Genomic DNA, 25,145 nt, shown 5'->3' on the forward strand with positions numbered 1-25,145 from the left:
CTTACACAAAAATGTCAACATATTCACAAATTTTAGAATTTTCTCCATGCAATAGTATCCCCTCAAGTCCACCTTTTGGCGGACAAACAGACCGACATGGTTAGGGGGACTTATGAGGACTCTAATGCACAATCCAAGGTGCTAATGGGGTTAAAAAAGTAATTTACTTTGCCTATTCTTAAATCATTTAGCCCTCAATTATGAGGTGTACAAAATACAGTAAATTCCAAATTGCTTCTCATTTGACTGTAAAATTTTGCTACGATTTTAACCATACTAAAAATTAATTTGATCCCTTACATGGGGATAAGATTCATATACACATTTTAATAGATTTGTATAGCACATCCACACATTTGAAGCACACGGTTTAAACATTGAAGTCCACGGCTTATAAATGGGTACAGATATTTTAAAACACTTTTAATCTACCAGTACGTGAACAGTTATATCAGTCATATCTGTGAATAATTATGCTTTTAAAAATATGCATAATAAACAAAAACTACGGGCCGGCAACGCGGACCGGGCCAGCTAGTAATATAATATTTTTAATTGTTTACCGGCAAATGTTACAGGTTTCCCAAGACTACTAACACCCTCTCGGTTGGCATTATCTGGAAAGTGTGGCGTTGTCTCCGAAATGCTGAATAATCATTTTTTTTACAATGGCTTGCTTGTTTGGGATACCATAGTATTTTGTTGTTGCAAAAATCGTCAGGCAAGAGAATAGGGAATTGATGAGGATTGGTGGCTCTTTCCGAAACCTAGGTATTCCCTGCCTTACCCCCTGGTAAACATTACTATCGTTCTCAACTCATAAACAAACGTTGTTTTTATAAAAACAACAATAATGGGATTTTGCCTGACGATTTTTGCAACAACAAAATACTATGGTATCCCAAACAAGCAAGCCAAACACTGTTCTATTAATAGACACAGGCACGGTCGACGAAGGGGTTTTTGTTGTAACAGACAAAACAAACTTACATGGTTATGTTACTTCGTTCAGGTGGAACGAAAGCATAACAAGTGGAGAAAGATGTAAATGTTTATAAGTGCGATTGTAAGATTTAGAAGATTTTCCAAAAGAATTTTAGTTTTATATAATTCTTTTGTTCCTCTTCTATTGAGCTTACGATCTCGTCACATGGGTAAAAAATGTTTTTTGTCATAGAAGTTATTTTTTTAAAATAACTTCTGGGGAGAATAGGGAACTGATGAGGATTGGTGGCTCTTTCCGAAACCTAGGTATTCCCTGCGTTACCCCCTGGTAAACATTACTATCGTTCTCCACTCATAAACAAACGTTGTTTTTATAAAAACAACAATAATGGGATTTTGCCTGACGATTTTTGCAACAACAAAATACTATGGTATCCCAAACAAGCAAGCCAAACACTGTTCTATTTTTTATTTGTTATATAATAACAATTAAATATTTATATAACTAAAGCGAAATTGAACTATATTATTCAGAATGTTCTACTTTGGGATGATAACCGTAGTCGTCGGCGGTGTAAGTCACTTTGACGTGTTTGCCATCCTTGGTGACGAATTCGTATTCACCCTTGACCAACCAGGTCTTCTCACCCTCCAAATGACCTTCTTGGAAGGCACGGATTTTGTTGGTCAATTCGTAGCCATATTTGAAATCTTCCTTGTTAACTTCACGGAATTCTTTGATGACATCGGCTTCCTCATTGGCGAAAGCAATAGCGAAAAGGCAGGCAAGGAGAACAATCTAGAAAATATTTTGTGTTGTTAGTTTCATATTTAAGGAGGACAACGAATACTCACAGTGAATTTCATTTTGATCTAGGGTTTAGTTTGATTATGTCTCCAGAACTTAACTGACTTGCTTAGGATTGCAGCATGCATTTATATGAAGAAGTTTTGTAGTTGTTCTTATTATTAATATCAAAAACTAGTTCGGTAATAATAATTGTGATTTAGTATGTTAATGAGTTGCTGCAGTTGGTTTATGCTTTGAAATCTGAAAAAAATCAGGTTTTAAATAATTTAAAAAACGGAAATCCGAATAATATTTCAAATCCAATATGGGTCATCCATTAGAGAAAGAAATAATGGCATAGAAAAAGGTGTGGCAACGAGATCCTATCTTAAAACTTGAGACATGGGATAGATTTAAAACAAACATAGGTTAAATATATGTTTTTTCTCCTTTGGGACGAAATGAAATTTGCAATTTATTTATTTTGAAAGAAATTACATGAAAAGCTGAACTAGAATCTAAGTGTCTATTGTGGTGTGACGGAAGATATTGTTCTGTTGAAACTTCGTTGAATTTGAGCAAGAACAATCATAAGAAATCCACAAACGCACATCCAAAGAGGATGTAGGATAGATGTACCAAAGGTTTTTTTAAATAAACCTTTTTTGAAAATTCGAAAAACAAGAACAGGAAAAGTACCTTATTGTGCTTAATAACTTTGAAATTCGGCATAAGGTTCCCTGTTAGTGTGTAGGTTTGAGATTTGCGGGTGGCTATTTGTAAACGTACTAAGAACATGAAAAATACTGAATTTGGTATTTGAGGAAGGCATAGTGTTAGATATGTAATATTTGGTATAAAATGTAACGTGGTTTTCTCTCACAGGATCTCCATAAGGACCCACTTAACGTTTTGAAATAAGAAGTGTAGATTTATCCCGTTCCTGGAGGTAAAAATCGGACGTTTTATTGATTTTTACTAAAACAAATTACAATCTACTCATGTAGAAACATGATAAGATGAATTTGGGATATGGGATGGCGAATGGACTTCGGAGATGTTCGGGAATTCAAAGCAGTGTTGTTGAAATTATAATTGGGAATTTAACATTAACGATATCACGTAGGCTGTTCATAAAAATATGAACATGAATCTTTCTTTTATCTTGTCTAGCTTAGAAGAAGTAATAAAATAATTAAGTGTCTTAGATAATAAATTGTAATGTAGATCTGTCATAAATGTTATTGCTTATTTGCTATGAATTTTATGTACTTAAGATAGAATTTTCAATGTTATCAATTTCCAAGAAGTCATTAAATCCATATGTGAGTTTCCCAGCCATTAAATCCATATGTGAGTTTCCCAGCCATTAAATCCATATGTGTAACCTTCATTGATCATGTACACTGGTGCATACGATAAGTTTTATGATAATAAAGGTTGTGACCCACGCACGCACTTTTCTATGCACACAGTAGGTAGAGAAGATCACTGGATTAAGAAAGAAGAGATAAGAATTATTATTAGGTTGCATTAGGCTAAGTTCGAATAACATATGTAGCTCTTAAGGACAATATTTTTTAAATAAAATTAGTACTCAACCAACATCCAAGCCGGCAACATCTTTTATTAATACGCGCGTAAACAGTGGACCTTCGAAAGAGAAAAAAGAATCAGTGACCGGAAAAGTGTGCACATCAAAAAAAATCTAATTTAAGAAAGAATTCTATTTGAAAAAATAATTGTGAAAGCCACATTGAAAAGAATATTGTCAAAAAAAAAATATATATATATAATTTAAGAAAGAATTCTATTTGAAAAAATAATTGTGAAAGTTACAGTGAAAAGAATATTATACAAAAAAAAAAAAAACAGAAAATAGTGACGAATTAAGAAACAAGGATATTATCCAATAGAAAAAAAAATATTATAGTAAAAAAAAAATCATAAAATTAAAAAGCCAAAGAGGCTAAGAAATTAGAATATATACAGAATATAGCGGAAAATTGGAAACAGAAGAGCTTAAATCAATAAAGGTAAAACTATTAAAGAATAATAAACTGTAGAAAGAGAAATTAGTCAAAAAGACTTTAAGACGAAATAAATTTAAGAAAACCGAGAGGCCTAAAGGCAAATATTAAAGTAAACCAATTATTAATCCAAAGAAGCAAATAAAAATGTCAGCAGAAAGATATACCTTATATAAAACCCAAAATCAAATCCTCAAGGAAATATTAGAGATTTCAGAGAAGCTGAAATCGGGAACGACTAGGAAGGTTGCTTTAGAAGCAAATTCAAAGTCGCTGGAGAACAAAATGCAGGAAGCTAGGACAAATCAAGCGAAATTAGAATTATATGAACAAAAAGATGAGCCATATTTTAAAGAGAACATATGGGGCAGAATTGAGAGCTATTACAAAGAATGCAAGGAGCTAATACAAAAAATTAAAGATGAACCCGAAAAGCCAGAGATGGGAATAGTGGAACAGGGCCGTCGGAAAGTAGAAGCGCTCGAAAATCTTGGGGCAGTAAAGAACACCGAGAATAACAATGAGGCAATGGAGCAACAATTTCGAGCGTTACAGGAGAGTATGCTAAGCCAGTTCAAATTGCAGCAGGAACAATGGCAAAAACAACAAGAGCAAATGAAGATACAACAGGAACAAATGCAGAAATCTATACAAGAGCAAATGAGGCAGATGCTGCAGTTTCAACATCCATATGGAAATAATAAAGGAGGCGAAGAAGGAGATGGAAAACTAACCATTGTAACCACTCATGCTAGCAGTGATAAGAAAAATGCAGTGCTTTCCCAATTCAGAAGAAAGATCCTGAAGCTTTCAGACTCCATAGAAGAAGATATTTCAGGAGTAAGTAAATATGCTCTGGAAAATATGAAGGTTTCATGGGAAAAGCAATTCGACGACATAAAACGGCTACATTTAGAATTAACAACAGAACATGGAATGGAGGAAGTGGATGATGAATTGGAAGATATTGAAAGGAAAATGAATACGAAAATAAATAATATTATTTTAAAGATAGGTGGCCTAAAAGAAGAATCTCAGGCAGTGGAGTTAAAAAGAATACAGATTCCATGTTTCAATGGAAATATGGAGGAATGGAGTTCCTTCCACGATTTATTTAAGAAATTGGTTGATAGGAACGCTCAACTATCCGAGGTACAAAAGTTATACTACCTCAAAACTAATCTGAGAGGAGAGGCGTTTCGTTTGGTGCAACATTTGCAAGTGACCAACGCAAACTACAAAGCAGCGTGGGAACTATTAGAAAAACGCTATGACAACAAACGAATTTTATTCACGAAATTGATTGATAAAATTTTGGATCACCCGAATATAAACAGTCTATCTGCAGCAAGCATACGAAATTTGGTAGATAGCGTTAACGAAAGCATACACGCGTTGAGAGCAATGGGTATACCGTTGGAACATGCGGACCCTATAATAGCCAGAATAATAATAAGGAAATTGGATAAAGATGGACTCATTCAATATGAGCAGAACGTCAAAAAATCAAAGGAGATCCAAAAACTTGAAGATGTAATGGACTTCTTAGAACAGCAATACCAGGCCTTGGAAGCATCAACGAGCAAAAAATATGCTGTTTCAGCAACGTATAAAAATCAAGATAAATCCGGAGGGTTGGAAAAGAGGCAATGCAGGTTTTGTAAGCTGATTGGACATGAAGTTGTGGCTTGTAGAAAATTTGCGGCACAACCGGCAAACGATAGATTTAGTTGGGTGAAAGCAGCCCAAATGTGCCTCAGATGTATTAAGCACTCGAAAGACAAAAGATGCCTGAGTGATTCCAAATGCCAGAAGTGTGGATTACAGCATAACACATTAGTCCACTTGGAAAAAACAAGCAACACAAAATCCATGACCACACATGCAACAACAAATGTTCTTCTTGCTACAGCTCAAGTTCGAGTCAAATCTTGGTATGGAGAATATATCACTTTAAGAGCCTTGATAGATCAAGGATCACAGATAACTTCTGTATCCGAAGATGCGGCGCAGTTGCTACAATTACCAAGATCAAGGACTGAGGTGAGATTACGAGGTCTAGGAGATACCATGGTGGGCGTTGCGAAATCTAAAGTATTGCTGAAGATAAGGCCGAGATTTTTCAGCAACAATAAAATTATAACGGAAGCACTAGTCTTGCCGAAATTAGCATCAGCTCATCCTGACAACAATTTCCATTACGACTTGGAGAAATGGAAAAACATAACTCTAGCAGATCCAAATTTTTATAATTCCGAAAGAATCGATCTGGTAATTGGCGCGGACATTTTCCAACAAATATTGGAAGAAGGTGTTCGCCATGAAGAGAAGATAGTGGCACAAAATACAAAACTAGGATGGATTCTTTCCGGAATAATTCAGATGAAATCCGGAGGAAATAACGTGAGATCAGCTGCGACGACGACAATAGAACGGTTTTGGGAAATAGAAGAGATTGAAGATGAAGAAACGATAGCAGAAGATGATTACTGTCTAAAACTATATGAGGAAACAACACGAGTCGATCAAGCGGGAAGATTTGTAGTGCGATTGCCATTTGCTGAAGACAGACGTTTGGGAGAATCATATAAAAGAGCAATGGCGAGATTTTTAAGTCTAGAGAAAAGATTAGAAGGATGTCCGAAATTGAAAGCAGAATACATAAAAACAATAGATGATCTAATTACAACTAAACACATGGTGAAAGTAGAAGAGAGAAAACAAGGAAAATATTATATGCCGCATCAAGCAGTGATACGTGAAACCAGCTTAACCACAAAAGTAAGAGTGGTGTTTGATGCATCGTCGAAAACATCAAATGGAAAGTCGCTGAATGACATTATGCATACAGGTCCAAAGTTGCAAAAGGACATATTTGATATTATTACCAAATGGAGAACTTGGAGATTTGTCATATCAGCCGATGTAGAAAAAATGTTTAGACAAATAAACATAGACAAAGAAGATCAAGAATACCAATATGTCCTGTGGAGAAATAACAAGAGCGAGCCAGTGCAACAATTCAAACTCACCACAGTGACATATGGCACCGCATCAGCACCGTTTTTGGCTGTAAGGACGCTGATAGAAATTGCAAATCGATGCGAGAATCAAGATATAGCCAAAAGAATAAAAGAAGATTTATACATGGACGATTTACTTACAGGAGCGAATTCAAAACTAGAATGTATGGAAGTACAAGAGAATATAGCTCAACAACTGGAAATGTATGGGTTCCATTTAAGAAAATGGATAGCAAATTCTTCGGATATATTGAGAGCTGTAAATCGGGCTGAAGAAAATGAAGTATTGCAAATTCAAGAAGATAACTGCTTGAAAACGCTAGGATTGCAATGGAGTCCACTGATGGATTGCTTTACATTCAGTATGGAAGTAAAACAGGAAGACAAGGTGACCAAACGAATGGCGTTATCAAGTCTAGCGAAAATATTTGATCCACTGGGTTGGCTGACACCAGTAACCATAACAGCAAAACTATTTATTCAGCAGTTATGGATCCAGCAATTAGATTGGGATATACCGTTGGATGGAAAATTGAGTGATGACTGGAAGAAATTTGCGTATAGTCTCCACGTAATAAAGAACGTGAAGATACCAAGATGGTTTCAAATAGCACCAGTCAGTGGAGTAGAGCTACACGGGTTTGCTGATGCGTCCGAAAAGGCATATGCGGCAGTAGTTTATCTAAAAGTGGATTCTCAAATTGCAATCGTGGCTGCGAAGAGAAAAGATCAAAAGAAAATCCAGCTGACTTAGGCTCCAGAGGCGTTGCTCCTGAGATTTTGGCCAACTGTCAATTATGGTGGAAAGGGCCGGAATGGCTGATAAAAAATGAAAATGAATGGCCCAAGTTAAATCCGACAGTAGTGGCAGCAACGACAAAAATTGCGGCAGTAGAAAAAAGCGTCTATGACCAACTTATGAAGTTGTCATCATTTAAAAAGCAGTTACGAGTCATGGCTTATATTCTACGATTTATTAAAAAACTGAGAGGAAATAAGGTAAAAGGTGAGCACTTAACTGCGGAAGAAATAGAAGAGGCCGAAATTGCTTTAATCAAAATGCACCAAGAAATTGAATGGCCGGCGGAAATTAGTCAGCTAAAAACTTCAGGAGCAATAAATCATCGAAGCAATATAGCATCATTGCATCCGCAGCTCGACGAATATGGGGTTATGCGAGTAGGAGGAAGACTGGGTTGGTCAGAGCTAACCTATAACGAAAAACATCCAATACTGATTCAAAAATCACGATTAGCTGCGAATATTATAAGGAGAGCTCATATGGAAACATTGCATGGAGGAAATCGGCTGATGGAAAATGTTTTAAGGCGCAAATATTGGATAATCGGAGCCAAAAATAGAATAAAACTCTGCGTCAGGTGCTGTCCACGATGTACGCGCTATAGGGGAGAAGTACGAAATCAGTTAATGGGAAATCTACCAATGAGTAGAGTGAATATAAGTCAACCCTTTAAACATTGCGGAATAGACTACGCGGGTCCGTTTCAAATACGATGTTCGAAAACGAGAGGAACCAAGTCTATGAAGGGTTACGTAGCAGTATTTGTGTGCATGGTGACGAAAGCGGTGCATTTAGAGGCAGTTAGCGAGCTTACGGCAGAAGCATTTTTAGCAGCGCTGAGAAGATTCTTCGCAAGGAGAGGAAAATCAAGCGATTTATATTCCGACAACGGAACGAACTTTGTCGGGGCATCAAGGCAGCTAGATAAAGATTATATAGAGGCGATAAAAAGCAACAATACGTTAGCGCCAATTCTGGAGAATGAACAAATAAAATGGCATTTTATCCCCCCGGCAGCTCCTCACTTCGGAGGAATTTGGGAAGCTGCAGTTAAGTCAATGAAATACCATCTTAAAAGAATCATTGGCGAGATAAAATTAACGTATGAAGAGATAAGCACGGTTCTAGCTCAAATTGAAGCAGTTTTAAACTCAAGGCCGTTGCATGATCTTGGAAGCGGCACAGACTATATCGACACCTTAACGCCAGGGCATTTCATAGTTGGACGCCCTTTATTAGAAGCTCCGGCGAAGATCGATGAAGGAAGTTTAGCATGTGTGAGCAGGTGGAAACTGCTGCTACGAATAAAAACCCACTTTTGGAGAAAGTGGAAAGAAGAATATTTGACTACTTTGCAAAATCGCCCAAAATGGAGAAAAGAAGATCGCAATCTGGAAGTGGGACAGATCGTGCTGATCAGAAATGAAGAGACTCACCCAGCTCGTTGGCCATTGGCGAGAGTGACTGAGGTACAACCGGGCAAAGATGGAATAGTGAGAGTAGTAACGTTGAAAACACAAAATGGAGAAATAAAAAGACCAGTACATAAATTATGCCCATTAGAGCACGAAGATGAGAGACCTGAAGAGGAAAAGGTAGAAGATACGCAGAAAAAGGAGGTCGAAGTGAACTCAACAAAGAAGTTACCAAGATTAACAGCAAATTCCTTTGTGATATGGACTATGATGATAAATCTTTGTCTGATTATGACGACTAAGGCCTCATCAGTAAAAGAATTAAATAGTTCGACGGCAATATATCTTGATCCAATCTCTCAAATCCACATGGCCTCGTCTTCATGGAACATGATTGTATATTTTGAAATGAAAACGTACTTAGAAACACTGGATCTTGCATCCACATTGCTCAACGCCTCTAAAGAAATATGTCCAAGGCTCCAAACATTTGAAGACCAGTGCTGGTCGGTAATAAACAATATGGAATATAAAGTAAACAAAATCAAGGCGAATAATCGGCTTTTCATGAGGGATGATAAACGGCAAAGAAGAGGAGCCCCATTGAAGTTCATAGGGTCTTTTCAACATTGGGCATTTGGTGTGATGGACGACGATGATCGTGTGGCGATGGAAAATAATATGAGAAATCTGTTAGCCAACCAGTACGACTTAAAAGAATTGTCAAAAAAGCAGACATCGATAGTTGATTCCACGGTCAATCTGCTAAAAAGAACAACGGAGGAAGTCAATTCGCACTTTGTGGAGATAAAGTGCAAAATTGATAACATAACCGCCACCATGAACGAAAATTACTTCGTTTATAGAGAATCTATTCGTTTCTTTATTATAACTAAAGAAATCCATGAATACATAGACGAATGTGACGAGGTGCTAAAGGAAGTCATTAACCTGTTACTGGACATTAATAATGGTCATATACACCCTGTGCTCATAAGTCCGGAGAAATTGCAGTCGGAAATATTTAAAATTCGAAATGAGCTGCCCACGAAATATGTTTTACCCGGAAAATCTTCTGGTACAGAACTTAAGGAGGTTTTACATTTGATGAGGGGACGTGGAATGTATATCGGCACACAATTGGTGATCGACTTGAAGATACCTCTTTTCAACAGACAGTCATCGCAGTTCTATAGAGTAATCCCGATTCCATTTGAACATGACGGTGCGGTATTGATAGCAAGGATAAGGTCGCCATACATCGTGTACAATTTTGAATTGGATTCGTTCCACTATCTGACACAAGTCATGTTGAACGAATGTAAAAACACATTGGGAGATGAGATTGTATGCGAAGAAAATTTTCCCTGGCGAGATGCGTCGACCAACAATTGCGAACTGTCACCCCTGAGGCCGCGCATCGAGATAAACTGCACGTACGATGAAGTTGAAAACAGTCCCTATTGGATACAGCTGAGGCAAAAGGGAAATTGGCTTTTTAAGACGTTTAAGAATGCAACGGCCCATATTAAGTGTTCCGAAAAGCAGCAATCCATCATAGAACTTCCACAACAAGGTATTCTAGCCCTTGATACAGATTGCACGGCTAGAATTGACAAAGTGACTCTAGTGGCGGTCCATCGGGTAAGAAATGAAATGTCAACTCAATTTCACTCTATTCTTTTAAAGGACGTCAGTGAAGCCGACAAAGAAGCCATAAAACCCCTTGGAAACGTATTGGTGAAACATCACAATGAGATCAGCCAGCTAAAGACGCTCGTGGACGATTTGAAGAAGCAGAAACTAAATTTAAGAGGTTTAGAATTTCATAATTGGTCTGGTCACATGTCATTTATTTTAGTTACCATAGTAGTTATAATATTGCTAACTCAGTTTATAAGGAAAATTATAATAAGGAGACGGATAGCAGCAATTCAGTTCCAAGGAAGGCCGAATGTTTAAATAAAGTATCTGCCGGCCGGGAGAATGTTCATAAAAATATGAACATGAATCTTTCTTTTATCTTGTCTAGCTTAGAAGAAGTAATAAAATAATTAAGTGTCTTAGATAATAAATTGTAATGTAGATCTGTCATAAATGTTATTGCTTATTTGCTATGAATTTTATGTACTTAAGATAGAATTTTCAATGTTATCAATTTCCAAGAAGTCATTAAATCCATATGTGAGTTTCCCAGCCATTAAATCCATATGTGAGTTTCCCAGCCATTAAATCCATATGTGTAACCTTCATTGATCATGTACACTGGTGCATACGATAAGTTTTATGATAATAAAGGTTGTGACCCACGCACGCACTTATCTATGCACACAGTAGGTAGAGAAGATCACTGGATTAAGAAAGAAGAGATAAGAATTATTATTAGGTTGCATTAGGCTAAGTTCGAATAACATATGTAGCTCTTAAGGACAATATTTTTTAAATAAAATTAGTACTCAACCAACATCCAAGCCGGCAACATCTTTTATTAATACGCGCGTAAACATAGGCAATCGAGGATTCTATAGGATCTATAGGGTAAACGATTCGTGAAAAGCCAGGAACTATGGTGTCGGGTACTATGGTATGGTTATATTAAGTTTGTCATTTCGTTTGTAACACCTCGAAATATATAATCACTCTAGCTTCCGATGAAACTTAAATAGGCTGATAACTAGGCTATAAAATCCACGTTTAGTTATAGCCCCCATATATATGTACCTCCAAAAATTCGGTATTTTGATGACTTTAGCGACATTGTTTACCGGAATTGTATTGGAAGTTCCTAATGGGTATTGCAGATCATAACAGAAAATTGCAGAGTCCACGTCTTTATACAGCCCATATATAATGGTACCTCCCTATATCCAGTATTTTAATGATTTTAGTGACATTATTCGGCAGCATTACTTTAACTTTCGTATTTAAAGTTCGTATTAGGTGCTACAACCTGTGACAGAAAATGGTTTTTGCAGGTCCAGATCTTCATATAGCCCCCATAAAATGGTACCTCCCCATATTGGGTATTTGTATGATTTTAACTTTTAGTTTTTAATTTTTCACGGTATTTTAAGTTCGTAATGGGTCCAGTCTATGCCGGAAAATTGTATATGCAGGCCCAAGTCATCGTATTGCCCCAATGTAACGGAACCTCCTTATATTCGGTATTTTTATGATTTAAGCGACATTATTCATGGGATATGTTTCAAAATTGAGGTGCATAATGGGCACTACAGTCTGTCTTCGTATAGACCCCAGAATAACGTTACTTCCCTATATTCGGAATTTTTAAGATTTTAAACTCCAACTCCAACGGATTCTGTTTTTATACCCTACTACACTATGTGTTGGGGGTATTATAAGTTTGATTGGGTTAAACATTATGTAACACCTCGAAATATTGGTTTTCCGCATTGGAAAGTATATATGGATCTTCCTATCTCGCCGAGCTGAGTCGATCTAGCTATATATGTCCGCCAGATGAAGCCAATAATGATATTAATATAGATTTTGTATTATTTTGTGATATTTTTTTTATTTTTTCATATTTTTTATCGCATGCGAATTTTTCAATTTGATTTATAATATTGGAGTGTATATATTTTGTAGTATTTTTTTACCTTACAACACAGGTTGGGGTTATTATATATAGATTGCAATTATCGCCCGATCCAAACGAAAATTTTTACAAGAGCAGGGTTAAGATCAGGAGGACTAGCCCTATTGCTTTCGAAGATGTCCGCAATATATTCAGGTATTGCAATGGCCCAACAACTAAAATGTTCCTGATTTTGTAGCCGTTATAAAGGTCACAAATAGAAACGAAAGGACACGAAATCTCGCATTAAATTAGAGTTTAGGGCAGCGGGTAGAATGGACCACTACCTTTGTGTGAAAAAATCCAGCATTACTTTCAGGCGATATCCGAAATACACAAACGGCGAATTTCGGGATTTTTATGCTGATTTAATTGACAAATATAGTGAAATATCGTAGAAAAGCAAATCATATAGATGAGTCTAAAGTTGGAGATACAGAGGGGCCTCTTGCTTTTGGAGATGATCGGTCACGTTCTCGTTTAGGTACATGTATAATATAATGTTATCTCCTAACACTCTCCGACCAGACGAGCCTTATTTCAATCCAATGGGATTGGAAATTTGCTATAATAAAACAGTAAGGCTACGTTTCAATACAAACCTTCTCTAGCTGTAATTTTAGTAACTTTGAATCTCTTAGTCCTTAGTTCTTTCAACTTCAGTGACTTTAAATTCATATTTTCAATGATAGAACACAATTCTAGTGAAAATTTGAAAATGGGGACTTTTCTTTGTCCCTGCCGAACCTAACACGTTTTTTATTTCATTATATTTTAATGCAGTTTACCACTTCAGTGAATACAGGGTTAGATAAAAAACTGCAACAAAATCAAAAGCCATAATTTTTACATTTCTTTTTAAAATTTTATTGAATGAAAGCAAAAAAGGTAGAATATAGCATCAAATTTTAGAATAAGTTTCGAATTAGTCACCTTTGGCACGAATTATGGCCTTCAAACGGCCAATGAAACCGTCACACCCTGCCCGATTGTGTAATATAGAGTTCCCACTGTATCATTCTTGTAACAGCTTGTAAAGCTGTTATTAGTTGTGACGCTGTTATTAACCGACAGACATATTCGTGCTGTTACACATATTTTGTCTTTGCCCCTCTTTTGTCAGTGGTGAAATCCGCATGGATGAATATGCAAACTAAACCTATGAGTTAAGACTGTGTGAATGTAAACAAAGGTAATCACTAATAAGTTATGCCCACCCACTAACAGACCTGTATAGCCTAGAGCATAGCCGTCGGACGCAGGCTTCAGAAGTTCCCGGTTCGATTCCTACCTCAAGCAAAATTATTTATCTTGGTTATTTTTTTTATTTATTTATTTTTTTTTTTTTTGGTTTTTAAATGAGAAACGCAGAATCAGTTCGCTATTTCATTGCTTGAATCAAGAACATCTAGCCTTTCATCTTGCAAAAGTTACGTACAAAATTGCATCAGTAAACTTCTTACCGCAACATTTTATAAGAAATTTGTACGAACTATAAATCGATTAAGTATAAGATTATTAAAACTCCTTCCACATTGCAAGGTGAATCTATGGAAAGTCACGAATAACTCGATAAAAATTTATAATCAAAGAATAGAAGGGCACCGCAGGGGTAAAAACTAGTCGATCAATACCAATATTCCATCGCCTCATTTTTGTATGTTACAAGCAACAACCAAAAACCTGATTGTCTGCTAATCCATAAAACAGCCTAATGCATATCATCACTTTTTATTAGGTAGAAGGGGTAGCAAGAGGAATGTAATGTTATTTTTGTAGCTAAGATCAATTTGTAGTACGAGAGCTTCATCTGAAATGAGTGGTGAATTTTGTCTGCATTGATCAAGAACGGCTTCGTATACATTAAACATTGGCAAATCTTTCTTTTTACATTTTTTACTCCTGAGCTGTTCACTACAATCACGCAGAAAACTTTGGTCGATATTCGTTTTGATATAAAAAAAAAAAAAAAAAAACATTGTGACGTAAAGTGTTAACAAATTTTAATATTGAAAAAGTTATCTCAAACAATTGAATTTAATTGCGATAAGTAAAGGAAATTTGCATAAAAGACGTCACCAGCTCAAAACGTTATACTTTACGTCCAAGAATTGTGGCCTGAACAAAGAAGTAGTTCCTAAGCTAACCTTGTTTCTCCAAGATTATCGGAGACAGTTGGGCAATAAGAACGTGATATCCTCTCCCGCTTCAAAAAGATGAAAACACCAGCTTGCTGTCCATGATTCATCATTGAATATTTCTCCATCATTATCAAAATCAGAGGTTCTTATCACCAATTTGTACGTCATCCTATCTTCAAGCGCAAAACTGCTCTCTAAGTCGTGGAAGCAGTGACATTTAGTTTTAGTAACGGCAACAATTTTAGCTAAAATTTCGTTGGGAGCTTTGAAAAGAAAATCAACATGTAAAAAAATCACAATTCTGTGAATTCAAGCTAAATTATACCCATATATTTCAGCAACATTATCAACTACGTTCATTATAATTTTAAAGGTTACATCACGTTTAATGCATAACCTCAAATTGCTGAGCTATCCTGATCTACAAGGCCTTGTCGACAGCAGAACCCTCAACAATATTTTGGTAAGTGGAGTTTTTGCTCAATATATGAATATTGATAAATAACTGAGATATACTTTATAATTTCGCTTGATAATTGATTAGAAATAATTTTTAAATTAATTTCATTGCTACCTTAAAGAAACTTAATCAAAAGGTAATCCATACCTAAATTGTGTTAAAACTTATTTTGTTTATCAGCCTAAAATTGTTTGCCCCGCTTCTTAATTAAAGTACTTAAAAAAATGCAGAAATAATTAAGTATTAGACAATTTGACTTTCTTTGTCACCACAAAAATAATACAAACCCATAAATAGATGAAAATTATAATATACTACCAAATAATTACGCATATTAGCATATAAGAAAGCAATTATATTATGAAATACAAAAAGTTCCCTAATATGTCTTAAGCAAAGGGCATCAATATTTTTCGCTTAGTTATGTTAGATTAGTGCATATACATATATATACATTATAATATTTGATGTTAAGCATTGCAACATGTATGATGTTCGAATCATACCGATATTCTTGAAACCAGTTTATACATTAACAGAACCCTGAAATAAACTCTGTATCTACATGAATTTTAACATGAACGCTTAAGGCATTTATTTCTAAAGGGGAATGTAAGGATTGGAAATGTTATTAACATAATTATGCATGGGATCTTTTATTTAACAGTAAACGGCCAAAAGATCATGGAAGGGATAGGGTACAGAGGCCTGTGGATCAATAACACCAGATCCAAATAGCTTACATTGAGTTGTTGTGATTGATACTTTTTTTATATACATCCAAATGGGGTTTTATTTTTTGCATGGATGTTGCCATTTTCTAACGTAGCTTCAATAATTAGTCTGATGTGTTAGAACACAGTTTTTACCTCGGGAGTCTGATAAAATAATTTGTTTATGTGCTGATTGTATTCCTTGTGTTTAGAAGGACAAGAACCCACCCCATACCCGACTGCTAGCTAAATTAAATGGCTCCCACCGTCGCTTTTAAACATATATAAAATTTACGGACTTTAACATCTTCTAATACAATCATAGTTTCAACGGTTGTTTTTTTTTTATATAGAACTCGAAAAATAAATAATTCAATTTTAAACATGACATAACTATTGAACATTACATAAATTGGCGCCCAACGTGGGGCAAGAATTCGTTGGAAATTTCCAGCATATTTTTGCTTCAAAATTATTAATTTTTTTTTTTAAATTTCATTTAAATAATTTTTGGAAAAATCTGGGGAAATACCCCAACATTTTGAGAATATTTATATAACCATCTCTGGATTTTCAATATTCTGATGGTTTCGGAATATATGACCGAGATATTGTTATATGATTATAGCTCGAAGTTGGAAACATTTCTTCACTTATTTTCTCAACTAAATATACATAGTAGTAACATAAATTGTAGCTTGTTTAGGTATCAGTTCCCTGGGTTCTGGTGGAACCACTTTATTAGAGCACCCAGATGCCTTGTAAAGTCCCTAGAATTCAGGCGGTGAAGAAATAATTCTGGTTTACGAGCGCAGCTTATTTTCTACCAAAAAAACAAATATCTATACAATAGCCCAGTTTTGTATTATATCAATCTCAATGGCCACTCAATGTCACACATTTCCATCTCTCTAAATTCCCCAATGTGATTTTTTTTTTTCATAAAAAAAAAAAAAAAAAAAAAAAAAAAAAAAAACAATTCACCCAACGTTTTTTATTAAACACGTCAGTTTTACTCTAATATAAATCAATACTGTCAAAAACTTAAAATCGTTTGTGGTTATAAACCTATAGTCAGAAAAATGACACAGAGAACTCCGCCTACATCGGTAGCTACTGAGCTTGGAGCCCAGTCCCTCAATTTCACATCAAATGAAGATCAGTGTACGATTTGTGATCAAGTTTTATTATATGAATCACAAGAATGTTATATTATTTCCACTTGTGATCATATTTTTCATCGGCAATGTGTGGAACAATCGCTATCCTCCTCTTCGAAGTGTCCACATTGCAAAATTCCATGCGAACTTTCAGATTTAAGAAAATACAATCAAAGTGAAAATGCTTTATTCGAGAACCACCAAGATGAACCTATTAAAAAACCACGTAATCCGCCTAAACGAGGAAAGATTCGTGGAGCATTATCTTTCCGACCAAACACAAGAAGTATAAGTAAAACCTTATCTGCTAACATCCTCAATAATCAGGGAAATACGCCTTGTTCGAATGACCGTAGTTTGCTGGACATTGGAATACCAAGTTCTCCATTACCTCCGAGAGATTATTCTTCTTCACACAACAAAACCATAATAGAACAACCTGTTCAAAATACTATAGAAATTGATTACTCTCGAATTAATAGTATGATAGAGAGCAATATATCTAAAATTCTGGCGAATTTGAATTTATCATCAAATTCTCAACCCAATGGTCCAATAATATCGTCAAATTCACAGCAACCAAATACCCAATGTCCCGGAAGAAGTCAGGAAACCCCTTCGCTTGTAGGAAACCCCTCACACGTATCCATTCACAATAATACAGACTCCAATTGGCGTCCGGAAAAAATTACAGCCATAGTGCAAAACTGGAATGTCAAATTTGACGGTTCTAGTTCAGGCCTCACAGTAGACGAATTCCTATATAGAATAAAATCGTTGACTGCTGAACAACTCGACAATAATTTTAAGATTATTTGCAAGAATCTTCCAGTGTTATTGACTGGCAAGGCAAGAGAATGGTATTGGAGATACCACAAACAGGTGGACTCCATTCATTGGGATTCCTTCTGTGCCGCTCTTAAATGTCAATACAAGGATATGAGATCGAGTTTTGATATTAAGGAAGAAATTCGATCGAGGAAAATGAAACCTGGAGAGACATTTGAAATGTTCTACGATGCTGTAAGTACGCTAGTAGATAGACTTTCGCAGCCAATGCCCGAAGAGGAATTGGTGGAAATACTGTTGAGAAATTTGAGGCCAGAAATACGCCATGAACTCATTTATGTTCCCGTATTTACCATTGCTCATCTACGCAATTTGGTTCAAAAACGTGAAAAGCTTTTTTCTGATGAACATTATCGTAAAAATATACCAAATAAAACAAATTATCCCGCTAATGCTGGTTTTCGTAGAAATATCGCGGATATCGAAAATCCGGCAGATATAACTACAGAATCGAACACAGATTCTAATATCCATGCTATCAGCCACAACAATAACATACCCAAATGCTGGAATTGTGATGAGGTTGGACATTTTTGGGACGATTGCTTGCGAGATCGCACTATATTTTGCTATGGCTGCGGCACAAAAAATGTTTACAAGCCTCAATGTTCTCGTTGTGCAAACAGAAAATTATCTACTTCAAAAAACTTATTGAGTCAAAATCCCCCCCAGAATCGTCAATAACCCTCTCAGATGCACTCCCTGTAAATGCAGTAACTCCTAATATAACTCGTCCTGTTGAAATACTACCTCGTCAGTCTGATGATAACCCAGGTGTCCTTAAAAGGTTATATCCTATTAAACCTTATCATGAAAGATGGAAAGAATATGCTCTTAAAAGAACGCAGTTATTTGGAGTTTGTGAGCTATTACAAAAACGGCCTAAAAGATCAACCCTCAGGTTGAGAAAATATTATAAAAAACGTAAAGAAGCTCGTAAATGTGTAATTTCTTCTATAACACATAACTCCAAGGACAAAAGGTATTATGCTTTCATTACTTTTTTGAACTTTTCTGAATACGGATTATTGGATACAGGGGCCAATATATCCTGTATTGGTTCTAATCTAGCATTGACTGACTTTTCCAATTTTAAGCAATTTTTTCCCACAAAATCGTTCGTTAAAACAGCCGATGGTACTGTCCAACAAACACTCGGATTTCTAGAAGTAGAGGTCTCATTTCGAGATCAGACAAAACGTTTAAAATTCCTAATAGTTCCAAAAATTACTCAAAGAGTAATTTTAGGACTAGATTTTTGGAAAGCCTTTAATTTAGCCGCCGACGTTTTCCATTCAGCATTCATATCGGAGGGTGATATACTTTCAAACCCCACAATTGCTGCCACTAATATTGCATTCAACTCAGAATTCGACAACCTAAGTACCATTAACGATAATGACAATGTAAAATATCCCTTAACATCTACCCAAATCACTCAGTTAAGAGCCATTATAAAATTATTCCCCGATTTTTCTGAACAAGGATTGGGAAGAACTAAACTGATAGAGCACGATATTGACGTAGGAGACTCTCGACCAGTTAAACAACGGTTCTATCCAGTTTCTCCCGCAGTGGAGAAACTGATGTTTCAAGAGATTGACCGGATGTTGGCCCTAGGGGTCATAGAACCGGCATCTTCTTCATGGTCCTCCCCGATGCGTCTCGTTCTGAAGCCAAATAAGGTTCGGCTTTGTTTGGATGCTAGACGTCTCAATCAAGCCACAAAGAAAGATGCTTACCCCCTACCAAGCATCGAAGGTATTTTTGCTCGCCTCCCCAAAGCCAATATTATAACTAAATTGGACTTGAAGGACGCATATTGGCAAATAGGCTTGTCAGAAACATCGAAGGCCCTAACGGCATTCACGATACCAGGTCGTCCGTTGTATCAGTTTGTCGTAATGCCTTTTGGTCTGTGCAACGCGCCACAAACAATGTGCCGTCTTATGGAATCATACCGCCAGACCTTAAGAATTGCGTCTTTGGATATCTCGACGACTTGATAATCATATCTGAAGACTTCCCTACCCACATCTCCATTATGGTTCGTATCGCTGAAGAGTTTAGAAAGGCAAATCTAACCCTCAATATCGATAAATGCCAATTTTGCGTAACCCAGGTGAAATACCTTGGGTATGTAATCGGTCATGGGGGTATACAAACTGACCCAGATAAAGTACTCTCCATTACAAATTGGCCCATACCCAAAACAATTAAACAAGTGCGAGGTTTCTTAGGTTTGGCTGGGTGGTACAGGCGTTTTATTGAAAACTTCTCAACATTGACCTTTCCAATCACAGAGACTTTGTCTTCAAAAAGAAAGTTTAATTGGACAAAGGAGGCTCAAGCGGCTTTTGATGAGGTCAAGAAGCGGCTGACCACCGCCCCAGTCCTAGCCAATCCCGATTTTCATAAAAAGTTCTATTTACATTGCGACGCTTCTGACTTTGGGATCGGAGCGGTGCTGGTCCAAATCGACGATGAAGGACAGGAAAGGCCCATTGCCTTCATGTCAAAAAAATTAAATACCTCTCAACGTAACTACAGCGTTACTGAGAGAGAGTGTTTAGCGGCAATTGAGGCTATAAAACGGTTCCGTTGCTACTTAGAGTTGCAGGAGTTTGAAGTTGTAACTGACCATGCTTCTCTTCAGTGGCTTATGAAACAGTCCGATCTTACTGGGAGGCTAGCCCGTTGGGTATTCAAATTACAACCCTATTCTTTTACGATTAGCCACCGTAAAGGGAAGGATCATATAGTGCCTGATGCATTGTCGAGAATACCAATTGAAGAGATATCTAACGTGGAATCGGTGGAACCAGAAATAGATTTATCTTCTAGTTGTTTTGATGATCCAGACTATATTAATCTAAAAACTAAAATTAATGAAAATATACAAAAATATCCGGATCTTAAAATTTTGGATAAATTTATTTATATCAGAACGGATCACTACTCTGGAGACCCTTCACAAGAAGAAAAATCTTGGAAATTGTGGGTACCTCTTAATTTAAGAAAATCAGTTATTTCTAGAGCGCATATTTCACCAATCACTGCCCATGGCGGAATGGGTAAGACCGTCGATCTGATTCGGCGTAATTTTTACTGGCCTGGTTTAGTGTCCGACGTCCGAAAATATGTAGAGCAGTGCGAAGTATGCAAAGGGTCCAAACACCCAAATACTATCCTTCGTCCGGAAATGGGAAAACCTGTAGGAATTGTACGACCATTCCAACGGATGTATGTGGATATCCTAGGTCCATACCCAAGGTCAAAGAGTGGTTACATTGGCTTGTTAATAGTTTTGGACCATCTTACCAAATTTCATTGGTTATGTCCGTTGAAAAAGTTTGCATCGAAGCCCATTCAAGAATTCCTACTCAAAGACATTTTTCATGTTTTCGGGGTGCCCGAATATATTGTGAGTGACAATGGCTCCCAATTTAAATCGAACGATTTCAACTCTTTCCTTACCAAACTTGGTATAACGCATGTGTATACTGCATTATACTCACCACAAGCCAACGCGTCGGAAAGAGTGAATCGTTCTATTATTGCAGGCATTCGTTCATACCTGAAAAGTGACCATAAAATGTGGGACGAGCATATAAGCTCCATAAGTTGCGCCCTAAGAAATTCACTACACAGCACTATTAAATGCTCCCCATATTTTGCCGCTTTTGGGTTTCATATGATTACCCATGGCGATTCATATAAGTTGTTGAGAAATGTAAATCTGTTAGACGAACCTACTATATCTTTAAATAGGGAAGACCAGTTGGCACTACTACGAAAAGAAATCAGGAAGAACATCTTAGTTGGCCATGATATCAATAAAAGGCACTACGATCTTAGAACCAGACCAACAACTTATAATGAGGGACAAATTGTTTATCGTCGGAACTTTGCCCAGAGTAATGCTATAAATCATTTTAACGCCAAGTTAGCACCAGTGTTCATTAAAGCTAAAGTGCTATCCAAAATTGGAAATAACTACTACAAACTTCAGGATATAGAATCTACGGCTACAGGCACCTATCACGGCAAAGATATTAGGACCTAATAACATGTATCTCCTGTTAATATTTTCATAAATTTATGAATATTACCAGGTTTGTAATATAGAGTTCCCACTGTATCATTCTTGTAACAGCTTGTAAAGCTGTTATTAGTTGTGACGCTGTTATTAACCGACAGACATATTCGTGCTGTTACACATATTTTGTCTTTGCCCCTCTTTTGTCAGTGGTGAAATCCGCATGGATGAATATGCAAACTAAACCTATGAGTTAAGACTGTGTGAATGTAAACAAAGGTAATCACTAATAAGTTATGCCCACCCACTAACAGACCTGTATAGCCTAGAGCATAGCCGTCGGACGCAGGCTTCAGAAGTTCCCGGTTCGATTCCTACCTCAAGCAAAATGATTTATCTTGGTTATTTTTTTTATTTATTTATTTTTTTTTTTGGTTTTTAAATGAGAAACGCAGAATCAGTTCGCTATTTCATTGCTTGAATCAAGAACATCTAGCCTTTCATCTTGCAAAAGTTACGTACAAAATTGCATCAGTAAACTTCTTACCGCAACATTTTATAAGAAATTTGTACGAACTATAAATCGATTAAGTATAAGATTATTAAAACTCCTTCCACATTGCAAGGTGAATCTATGGAAAGTCACGAATAACTCGATAAAAATTTATAATCAAAGAATAGAAGGGCACCGCAGGGGTAAAAACTAGTCGATCAATACCAATATTCCATCGCCTCATTTTGTATGTTACAAGCAACAACCAAAAACCTGATTGTCTGCTAATCCATAAAACAGCCTAATGCATATCATCACTTTTTATTAGGTAGAAGGGGTAGCAAGAGGAATGTAATGTTATTTTTGTAGCTAAGATCAATTTGTAGTACGAGAGCTTCATCTGAAATGAGTGGTGAATTTTGTCTGCTTTGATCAAGAACGGCTTCGTATACATTAAACATTGGCAAATCTTTCTTTTTACATTTTTTACTCCTGAGCTGTTCACTACAATCACGCAGAAAACTTTGGTCGATATTCGTTTTGATATAAAAAAAAAAAAAAACATTGTGACGTAAAGTGTTAACAAATTTTAATATTGAAAAAGTTATCTCAAACAATTGAATTTAATTGCGATAAGTAAAGGAAATTTGCATAAAAGACGTCACCAGCTCAAAACGTTATACTTTACGTCCAAGAATTGTGGCCTGAACAAAGAAGTAGTTCCTAAGCTAACCTTGTTTCTCCAAGATTATCGGAGACAGTTGGGCAATAAGAACGTGATATCCTCTCCCGCTTCAAAAAGATGAAAACACCAGCTTGCTGTCCATGATTCATCATTGTCTAAATTCACCCACCATCTGAACTATTCCTTGGCTACCTTGAATATTTCTCCATCATTATCAAAATCAGAGGTTCTTATCACCAATTTGTACGTCATCCTATCTTCAAGCGCAAAACTGCTCTCTAAGTCGTGGAAGCAGTGACATTTAGTTTTAGTAACGGCAACAATTTTAGCTAAAATTTCGTTGGGAGCTTTGAAAAGAAAATCAACATGTAAAAAAATCACAATTCTGTGAATTCAAGCTAAATTATACCCATATATTTCAGCAACATTATCAACTACGTTCATTATAATTTTAAAGGTTACATCACGTTTAATGCATAACCTCAAATTGCTGAGCTATCCTGATCTACAAGGCCTTGTCGACAGCAGAACCCTCAACAATATTTTGGTAAGTGGAGTTTTTGCTCAATATATGAATATTGATATATAACTGAGATATACTTTATAATTTCGCTTGATAATTGATTAGAAATAATTTTTAAAATAATTTCATTGCTACCTTAAAGAAACTTAATCAAAAGGTAATCCATACCTAAATTGTGTTAAAACTTATTTTGTTTATCAGCCTAAAATTGTTTGCCCCGCTTCTTAATTAAAGTACTTAAAAAAATGCAGAAATAATTAAGTATTAGACAATTTGACTTTCTTTGTCACCACAAAAATAATACAAACCCATAAATAGATGAAAATTATAATATACTACCAAATAATTACGCATATTAGCATATAAGAAAGCAATTATATTATGAAATACAAAAAGTTCCCTAATATGTCTTAAGCAAAGGGCATCAATATTTTTCGCTTAGTTATGTTAGATTAGTGCATATACATATATATACATTATAATATTTGATGTTAAGCATTGCAACATGTATGATGTTCGAATCATACCGATATTCTTGAAACCAGTTTATACATTAACAGAACCCTGAAATAAACTCTGTATCTACATGAATTTTAACATGAACGCTTAAGGCATTTATTTCTAAAGGGGAATGTAAGGATTGGAAATGTTATTAACATAATTATGCATGGGATCTTTTATTTAACAGTAAACGGCCAAAAGATCATGGAAGGGATAGGGTACAGAGGCCTGTGGATCAATAACACCAGATCCAAATAGCTTACATTGAGTTGTTGTGATTGATACTTTTTTTTATATACATCCAAATGGGGTTTTATTTTTTGCATGGATGTTGCCATTTTCTAACGTAGCTTCAATAATTAGTCTGATGTGTTAGAACACAGTTTTTACCTCGGGAGTCTGATAAAATAATTTGTTTATGTGCTGATTGTATTCCTTGTGTTTAGAAGGACAAGAACCCACCCCATACCCGACTGCTAGCTAAATTAAATGGCTCCCACCGTCGCTTTTAAACATATATAAAATTTACGGACTTTAACATCTTCTAATACAATCATAGTTTCAACGGTTGTTTTTTTTTTATATAGAACTCGAAAAATAAATAATTCAATTTTAAACATGACATAACTATTGAACATTACAATTGTTGCTCTTCGGTATTTTGGCCCATTCCCCGGAGAAGCGCTTGCTTGCTTGCCAAAATACTCCAGACACAATAGCCCAACGGTTGGTATCCGGAGATTTTGGTGGCCATTGTGCGCTGGAAATGAACCGAGGAACCTTATTTTGTAACCATTCTTGGGTGGCGCGTGCTGAGTGCGATGGTGCTGAGTCCTGTTGGAATGTCCAAGGTCTGCGGCAAAATGTTTGCGTGCCCAATGCTTTAAGTCAGAATATTTTCGCGATACACCATCACCATGGTCGGAGCTTGAGTTCTGGTGGCCAACTGAGGATGCACATTTTCATCTGACCTCTTTG

General features: G+C 36.1%; 3 protein-coding genes across 3 annotated transcripts; 2 read left to right on the plus strand and 1 right to left on the minus strand.

Annotated features, from left to right (window-relative positions):
- Positions 1–1,471: 1,471 nt before the first annotated feature.
- Positions 1,472–1,812, minus strand: LOC131804538 (larval cuticle protein 9-like). Its single transcript, XM_059127545.1, has 2 exons — positions 1,801–1,812; positions 1,472–1,744 (listed from the first exon to the last, which is right to left on the minus strand). Exons 1-2 carry the CDS (start codon positions 1,810–1,812, stop codon positions 1,472–1,474), a joined length of 285 nt encoding a protein of 94 aa, XP_058983528.1.
- A 2,100-nt stretch (positions 1,813–3,912) lies between these two features.
- LOC101894066 (uncharacterized) lies at positions 3,913–7,542 on the plus strand. Its single transcript, XM_005191861.2, has one exon. It carries the CDS (start codon positions 3,913–3,915, stop codon positions 7,540–7,542), a length of 3,630 nt encoding a protein of 1,209 aa, XP_005191918.2.
- Positions 7,543–8,018: 476 nt separating this feature from the next.
- LOC131803910 (uncharacterized) lies at positions 8,019–11,476 on the plus strand. Its single transcript, XM_059125814.1, has 2 exons — positions 8,019–10,581; positions 10,695–11,476. Exons 1-2 carry the CDS (start codon positions 8,070–8,072, stop codon positions 10,703–10,705), a joined length of 2,523 nt encoding a protein of 840 aa, XP_058981797.1. The 5' UTR covers positions 8,019–8,069; the 3' UTR covers positions 10,706–11,476.
- The last annotated feature ends 13,669 nt before the right edge of the window (positions 11,477–25,145 follow it).

The sequence above is a fragment of the Musca domestica genome, unplaced genomic scaffold (assembly GCF_030504385.1).
Source record: "Musca domestica strain aabys unplaced genomic scaffold, Musca_domestica.polishedcontigs.V.1.1 10, whole genome shotgun sequence".
NCBI lineage: Eukaryota > Metazoa > Arthropoda > Insecta > Diptera > Muscidae > Musca > Musca domestica.